General features: G+C 45.4%; 1 protein-coding gene across 1 annotated transcript; it reads right to left on the minus strand.

Moving 5' to 3' along the window:
- Window positions 1-529: 529 nt before the first annotated feature.
- Window positions 530-1,426, minus strand: LOC145411589 (uncharacterized). The gene has a single exon (XM_080281602.1). The coding sequence runs from the start codon at window positions 1,424-1,426 to the stop codon at window positions 530-532; it is 897 nt and encodes a 298-aa protein (XP_080137728.1).
- Window positions 1,427-8,922: the final 7,496 nt, after the last annotated feature.

An 8,922-nucleotide genomic window follows, 5' to 3' on the forward strand; every position in this document is an offset into this window, starting at 1 on the left:
CTCTCTCTCTCTCTCGCTCCTGGAGGAGATTTGCGTCACCCTGGGGAATTTTGTTTCTTTTATGAGTGACTTATAAACTTATGATTTTATTTCTTTATTTTATATTATATCTATTTATATTTATAAATATTTATTATTGTTTTACACTTGTCGCCAGATGACCTCGCTGGTGCGGCGCCATGATTGATTTTTATTCAATCACTTCTTCCTTCCTTCCTTCCCTCCCTTCCTCCATTTTTCCCTCAACACCTCCCCTGGCCTGCCTTCCCCCCCCCCTCTCTCTCTCTCTCTCTCTCTCTCTCATGCATGGTGTTTTAGGATCCATTTTGGTTATTTTCTTTTTCATTATATTGTACATATTTTCAATTTGACTTTATTTCCACACCACCCAGGAGGTAAAAGTCTTGACGCATTTTTTTTCAAGAGGTGTCCCCAGCAGGCCTATTCCTCTATATCTCACTGAATAGTTACGATGAATCCCCATCAGAAGTTGTAAGGGTGACAATGAAAGAATCAAGGAAATGGTCAATCACCACATCTCTCTTTGCATCATCTTCTTGCAGTTTTTCTGCGTGCCTGAGAGCATTCGTCCAGTTCTCTGCTGTAATATTGTTAATTGATTCATATGGACGAGTGGCGTCAAATCTGCAATCCTGAATGTATTCCTTTTGGACACATAGCCTTTAACCTGTGCCCAAATCAGTTCAATTGGGTTATATTGGCAATGGTAAGGGGGTAGGCGTACAACCCTATGTCCATGGTCTGAGGCCGTCTTGTCGATCACGAAGCTGGTATCTGCATCTGCGATGTGTCGAGTCACAAGGTGCATGAGTTCCGCCTTGAGGAGGCCTTCTGGCACTGTTACACCCTTCTTCTCCAGCCATTTTCTGATCATAGTTTTGTTGCTTGCAGAAGTTGGAGGCTTATCTATTTTCCTTGAGTGATATGATGCATTATCTATCACAATAATTGAAGATGGAGGAATGTTAGGTAACAGTTGAGTCTTAAACCATTTTTCAATGGTGTCGGCATTCATTTGATCATGATAATCGCCGACATTTTTTGCCTGGAAAACAAGGGCGGCTCCGGGAACAAATCCATTTTTTGTTCCGGTGTGCAGAATGATCAAGCGGGCGCCTTTCCCTGTGGGCACCCTAACTCCCACAGCCTTGTCTGCATTGGTGTCTATCCAATATTTGGAAACCGTGTAGTTTTGATTTATCCACGTCTCGTCTAAGTAGACAATGTTTCTGTCCGAACTTTGAAGTCTCCTCATTTCTCTCAAGAACTTGCACGGTATATAAGTTACATCATTGCGTTCCATTAGGAATCTCCGTCCATCAACATTTCCAAAGCGAAAACCGATTTTCTTGAGAACCTTTCGTAAAATCTCATGGCTGCCAGGAGAGGAAAGGTTAGTTTTCATTTCCTCATGAATTTTTTCAAGTGTTGGGATTTCTTTCCTCTCATAAAAATTTTACACTGTTCTGCGCAGCACACCCTCATTAAAGTTACCAAAAAAATCATTAATGGGTGTTGCACGTTTCCTTTTCTTGGGCGAAATAAACTTGGCAGACTGATTTACCTCAATATCTCTTGCAGCTTTGCAGATTCTCTCAACCGTTCTTTCGCTCATTTTTTTTTTTTTTTTTTGCTCCAGCTGTTCGAGAGGTAGCCTTCGAAATGTCATCAAGAATTCCTCCATTCTCCTTCTCCTTCTGAAAATACTGCCTTATGTTGAAGACAATTTCTTTAGCTTGACTATGTAGATGTAAGGAGTGGGCTGGTTGAGCTTCCATCCTGTCTGAGTCAAGGACACAAAGTGACACGAGGCTGTGGCCGGGTCAGACTAGGTCTGAGTGTTGCCGCTCAGGATTAAATGTATTTTTTTTTTTTTACTAAAAAATTGGCAAATTTTTACGTATATTCCTACACACTATGTTATAATCATAACTGTGACATTATTACCCATGCCAGAAATACGGTAAAAGCCAATAAAAGTGAATACTTTTTTTTTTTTTTTTTTTAGCAAAGCAACACTGTAAAAAATTTATGCCACGTTTGTATATTACTGTGTAAATATTTTATGCATAATAATTTTACTGTTCTTTCATAATTACAATACACACGTTAACACTGTATTCATATGTATTTATCGTATTTGTGATGCCTTTTACATATATAACAGACGTTTCACATCGTGGGTTTGGGAAACGTGGCACCATTGTACAGAGGGTCGCGCCACACCCTAGCCTCCAGTTAAGATTTGTCATACCATAGTGAGTAGCTAGGTTCTCTTTCTAGACCAAAGCTTAGACAAATAAGAGAGGCAGGACACAAAAACTAAAGGCAACACCTTACATGTGTATTACTAAATCTTACACAGGAACGAGCAGATGTCACAAATACAAACAAGCTGGACAATTACAATCATTGGGCTGCAGATATGGATAATAGTATCATGCAGGATACTGTACAGGACCAGATTGGTTAGGGTTAACAACACTTGAGCTAGGCACTTATGTTGTGGGGGAGTTTAGATTTCCTAGGCCGGTGGTGGTGGTTGTCTCAATTTCCCAGGGTAGCGTTAATATTTTACACTGGGCCTAAGCGTGACCTTATCGAGACATGCCGTCACTGTTGCATAGACTGTTCACTGTACCTTGGCCTGTAGATCACTTTTACATTACTTTACTATGTACTGTACCCGGGTGGAGCTGGCGGTACTGGAACTTCAACTCAGGGGCCAATGTACGATCTTCACTGTCTTACGGCGGCAATATACACTATGGTAGGCCCGTCCTTCACTGTCTTACTATTGCACTATCTTTTCCACCACTTTCTTTTATGCTCTAACCCCTGGCCCACTTTACTTTGTCACTCTTACACTGTCTGTATGCTGCGTGTGGTCACTTTCACTCACTGTCAGGTCGGACATGTCACAGTCACGCACAGGGGCGGCGGCGGAGTCTCAGCCTCCCTACTGTCGAGGCTGGGATCTGCCAGGGGCGGCTAGGTCCTGGGAGCGGGGTACAGCGCGTAGGGGCGTCCTCTCTCGTCTGGGGCTGCTGGGGGCATAGGGGCTCGATGCTTCTGGGCTCGGGGTGGGAGTCTGGCCCTCTGGGCTGGGGCCGAACAGTCGCCTAAGCTTCTGAGTCAGGCGCCTGACAGAGGATGAGGATCTCTGATGTCTGGGTGCAGGGAGGTCCCGCCCAGGAGTCTGAGGGGCGGTCGTGAGGCTGCGGTCCCCACAGGTCGGGGACACTGTCAGGAGCTGCAGCTTTGGCCGGCACTAGGGCCCATCAGGGCCGTCTCCACTGGCTGTAGGGAGAAGAGCCCAGTGGTGGTCACAGGGCCTCTTCAATACTCCTCCAGACTGGGGGCTCCCTCCAAGTCGTGGGTAGGTGGACTGGGCTCAGCACCTGACGAAGGAGCGGCTTCAGGACGTCTACTGGCAAAAGCGGGAGCGTCTTCAGGCTCTCTCCTAGTTTCCTCCAGAGCGGCTTCCGGCCGTCTCCTGTAGGAGGGTGAGTGGCTATTGGCCATCTCAGGGGTGCTGTTAGGAACCGGAGAAACAGCTCCACCCCGGTCTGATCTGTGGGCAGCTCGCCCAGCAGGTCATCTTGTATTCCTGCTATGGTGGTGGCGGGCGAGTTCCGTGTCATAGAGGCGCACGGCCCAGGTGGACTTAAGCCATTTCCACCTGGAGCTCATTCGCGCCATGTACACTCCGTGGGCTCCTTCTAGTGGCTCATTGTGGTCTGTTTTGATGTCCTGCTGCATTTTAAAAAGTATATAAAAAAGTGACAACAATTTAAGACGGACTGCTGCTGCTACTGTTTGGTAAACATGCCTGCACAGTGGCACGATTCGGGCTCTTGCTGTACTGAAGGAAAAAATCAATCTCATAAACCGATCATTTCCGAGAGCAAATACACATCCTAGTGAGTACAGCAAAATGAGGTGCATAAGCTGATAGGTTGAATAAGTTCAAGTCTTCTGTGGAACTGATACAATAGTTTGACCCATTATTGTTCTGATTATACTTACCTGTAAGTTCTCTCACCGTCCTTCTCTACTTTCCTCTCTGCCTTCCCTTCACATTCGTCCTGTATTGCATCGAAGGCATTAGTGGTGTTAATTTCCTCTTTCTTCTTAACCCTTTAACCGTGGGTGTCATCCCAGAATGACATTGCAAAAACTGGATCAAACCGCGGGTGTCATTCTCGAATGTTTGTGAATATTTTGAATACCGCGTGTTTTTTCCGTGCGCCAACTGTTTCAAGGGAGAGTAGCTATTAAGTTCTTTCACTCCAGCTAACCCCCACCTCCCTCCTTCCACCCCCGGGCCCTCACCTCCCACCCCCAGGCCCCCCACCCCACCCCTGACCAAACACGCATCAGTATCTGTCCTGCTGTGTGAGTGACAACACCGCTGATGTGGCAGTGAAGTGCGGGCAATTACAGTGCCTTTTACCTGCCTCAGTGAACACAGAGTGGGTGTTTATCGTATGTGCAGTGTTCATATATGTTTATAGTATTATTATCAGAATGAGGTTGGCATTTGGTAATGGTGTGTGAGCAAAAAATAGTGATTTTAGATCGCTCACTTCTAATGACACTGCCCATCCAGTGATAGTCAACGAAATCTTGAAGCCTACATCATTGCAAAGCCGAAGGTTAGTACTCTCTAATGGTACCTTATTTTTCGCTCTAGATTTATTCTGTGCAGAGTTATAAAGGTTTAAAGTTTGTTTACATTTTGGCTGGAACTCCCACGGGGGGGGGGGAGTCGGGTCAAAACAATGCCCGCGGTTAAAGGGTTAAGAGTGAACTTCGTTGCACCCTTGTGAACAAGTGTCCAACCTTCAGCCTTTTTTCTCTCCTCCAACAATTCACTCAGTTGTGACTTCTGCCTGAGAATTTGTACCTCCCACTTCATTTCATGAAGTTCTTCCTTTAATTCAAGGTACTCCTTTTCAATACCTGACTGGGGACACAACTCTCTGCCGAGGAAGCCATCACTCACAAATTCACACAAGGTAGCACAGCACTATCACGGGCCACTATGTGTCACAACAGCACACTAGAACAACACTTTCACGGATCAGTACTAGCACAGAACTATCACAGGTCACTGCAACACACTGTTCACTCCTCAAGACAATATTTTGATAATAAATTATATTCGAGGAATATTATTATGCTTAACCCGTCACGTCCCGAGGTTTTCCACACCTCCGACATCCCCCAGTCCCGAGCTATTTTGGAAAAAAAAAATTTTGGCTAAAACTTCCGCTTTGGTTGAGAAACAAAGGAAAATCACCAAGAAAGGGCTTACCGTGGTCCACAAGTGGTTGGAACAGGTAAGGTCCCCCGCGCCAGGTATTGTATTCTATCATTGACGTGTGAGGCGCTCACGTTTTCTATGGTAGGAAATATTGGGAGAAACAACAAACAACACCCCTATATTTATTGAATTTGAACTAATAAACAATAAGAGTAGCAATATAATGGATTTCAGATAAATATATATGAAAAATAAGCATTGTACCATCATGCAAGCATAGTGAGTTAGGTCCGAGTGGTAACATGCTATATGCTAAGTTTCTTGTATCAGTCAACATACCATTTTTTCTACTTGTATACTTCTGTTTCATTGACATTTTACCTATTTTTACCGTTCGTAACTGTTTTCAGATGTTTTCATTCGTTAAGATGACATGCTGCATAAGTTTAGCGAACATCGGCTTACTAAGCGCACTTGCTATGACTCGTTTTTCAACATACCCAATTGTTTTATCACCTTCCTATTATTTTTTCCTTTACATAGAACCTTTCCTCCACCACTGTAAATGTTTTCAATTGTTTACATTCATTACGAGGGCATTTAGCGAAATGCTAGCGCATATTCACGTAGCAAGCACAATCTCAAACACTCGTGTTTCATCTTCTACTTTATTTTTTCACTCCAATTATACTTTCCCACTTACATTACACACGGTTACACCCCTATACTGCACTATACATAGTTACTGGCATTATTTATTCAAGTGAGCGTCAGAATATCGCATGAAAATACCCTCGCAATGAATGTTTCGACCAACATAATACTCAAACACTTACATACAAATTCTTCACATATATTACACGCTTTCCCACTTGTTGACTTCTATTTTCATAATTACGGGCCTTATTCATTCAACTGAGCGTCAGGATATCGCATCTCTATACACACGCTAGGAATATTTTGACTTAGAATATATTTCAGCACTTACAATAATCTGAACTTATATTATACCCGTTTGCATTTCCAATAATAATATTTACATATTTATGGGCCTTATTTATTGCACTGAGTGACAGAATATCGCATCATAAAACCCTCGCTAGGTATGTTTCCACTTACAGCATATTTATACACTTACATACAATTTTTGCACTTATGTCATACCCGTATGCACTTTATACTAATATTTTCAGATCAACATGACTGATAATTTCACTGAGCGTCTGTTTGTCGCGTTTACTTCATAGTTTCAGCATCCTATCGCATTCACACCATATTAGAATTGCATCAAGGTGTGATATTCGCTGAAACATGGGTGAATACAGAGACCCACGTCCCACTCGACGCACTGATAGCGGGTGTCCTTCCTCTGTGTGGTGAGTCTCACCCGGGAATTGCTACACACGTGACACCTGTGTTGGGGTCTAGGTCTGTTTGGCTGGGAAGGGATAGGAGTGGGGAAATGGCGGCTGGATATTTTCAGGGGAGTTTGAGCAATAGGGGCAGTGCGGGTGCGATGTTGGGGCCTTTCAACAGCATACCGTGCAAACATCTCTCTTGTGAGCTCCCTCACAAACCCTTCAAAGGTTTCCTGAACTCCTGTTGTCATGGGGTGAAGGTGGTGGCAATTCAGAGCAGTGATGTCTAGCAAGTGAAACAATAGTTTCTTATACCACTTCATCGTGGTCCTGGCACACTCTACCGTTGATATCATGGAGTCTGACTGGTCCACCAGGCGCATGTTTATGTTATAGTCCATGACACACTCAGGTTTCCAAATGTGACGCCTGTTCTCGCTCCGGTAATCAACGGAATCAGTACGGTGCATCAAGGGGCGGTGAACTGTTGACAAGAGGCTTACTTCTCTATTATGGTTCCACATAGTTGCAAGGATGTTGTTGGCTTTGAAGAAGACAACCTCATTCCTGTCAAGTTTCCGCCCTACCTTGGCCATGTGACGCCGGTTCATCTTCACGGTTCCACAGATTCCCGTTTCATGCATGTGAAGATAACGAGCGAGAAGAGGGCTAGTGTACCAGTTGTCCGGGTAGAGGACGTGACCACGATGAAGGTAGTCTTCTATCATTGTCATTACCACTGCTCCCGACAGTCCAATACTCCGATCTTCTATTATGTCTGTCTGTGCACCGGTGTACAAGACTATGTCTTGCACGTATCCAGTCCTAGAGTCGCACATAACAAAGATCTTGAACCCAAAACGGTGCCTTTTGCTGGGTATATACTGCCTAAATGAAATATTACCTCTCCACAACACGAGACTCTCGTCTATGACGAGGTCCCTATAGGGATAAAGTGACGAACGAAAGGTTTGCCTTAGGTGATCAAAGACCAACCTAATTCGCCTCATCTTATCTGTCGTTCACATTTGCAGGATCATGAGCATCATAGAAATGGAGGCGACTTAGAATTTGTTGAAACCGATTACGGCTCATGACTTGCCCAAATATTGATGTAAATATAATAGGGTCCCTTGTCCAGTAAGCCGGAATTCTGTTTTTTCGTATAATACCCATCAAAAGGACCAGGGCAAAAAATAGAAACATTTCTGAAAGGGAGACAGGGTAGTCATATGTGACAGAATGCCTACTCCTTGTTCCCAATCTTTCACTCTCTAGGCGCTGGGTGCTTGCAAACAGGTTGGTTTGGTAAACAATCTGCTCCACGAATGCCTCACTAAAAAACAGGTGGAAAAAATCCAACCTGGTGGAATTACGATGAATTCCGGGAGCAATGCAGCCAGAGCGCCCCTGCTCAGTGAAGGGGTGAATGAGGGGAGAAAAATCACTCCCATCCTCCCAATTCCATCCCACAAATCCCTCGTCCCCATCATCCCCATCACCGCCTTCGTCTGGGTGGGGAGGAGATGCTTGTAGAAGGAGTACAGAAGGCTTCCCCACTCTCACTCCTCTTCCCTCTGCCTTTACCCTTTCCCTTTCCCTTACCCTTACGGCCTTGAGGAACATTAGGGGGCTGTGGGGATGAAGTTGGGGAATATTGGGGAGCATAAGACGTGCTGGGGAGTGGTTCCTCCCCACCTTCCCCCTCCATGACAACACCACGTGATTTTTCACGCACCCTAACTCGCCCACGTGTTTGGGGATATTGGGGAGCATAAGACGTGCTTGGGAGTGGTTCCTCCCCACCTTCCCCCTCCATCACATCCCCACGTGATACAGAACGCACCCGCACTCGCCCACGTGATACACCCCGCTGCCTCACGCTACCTAGGGAGAGCAATGACTCACTCAATCCACTCTCACTTTCCGTACTCCTCCCTGCTCTTTCCCTTTCGCTCCCCACTCCCTCCACGGCACTTCCTACCTCCCCAAACAAAATACTAGGCCCATACCTGCTCATCCGTGGTGTGCGCTCGGGGCCACGATGAGTAATTACCTCACGTCCATACCACGTGGCAGCACATCCCACGACTCTGTCCTCGTCCTCGTCATCAAATTCGGGTTCCACATCATGTTGGGGCTGGGCATAGGATGTTGCACGTGGTTTCTTGGCTGGCTGCCCCTCTCTAGCAGCACGGTAAGTCACGTACTGCCGCCTCCTGGGAGACGGGACTTCTTCATCACTGCTGGTGGTTTCCTCCTCCCCTGGCTGCA

Source organism: Coenobita brevimanus, chromosome 11 (genome assembly GCF_032717465.1).
Source record: "Coenobita brevimanus isolate Jiangsu-jjx chromosome 11, ASM3271746v2, whole genome shotgun sequence".
In the NCBI taxonomy this organism is placed as follows: domain Eukaryota; kingdom Metazoa; phylum Arthropoda; class Malacostraca; order Decapoda; family Coenobitidae; genus Coenobita; species Coenobita brevimanus.

What these genes read in the sequence shown, in the direction of transcription:
- LOC145411589 (XM_080281602.1), bottom strand. Translation starts at nt 1,426, where the DNA reads ATGAAAACTAACCTTTCCTCTCCTGGCAGCCATGAGATTTTACGAAAG.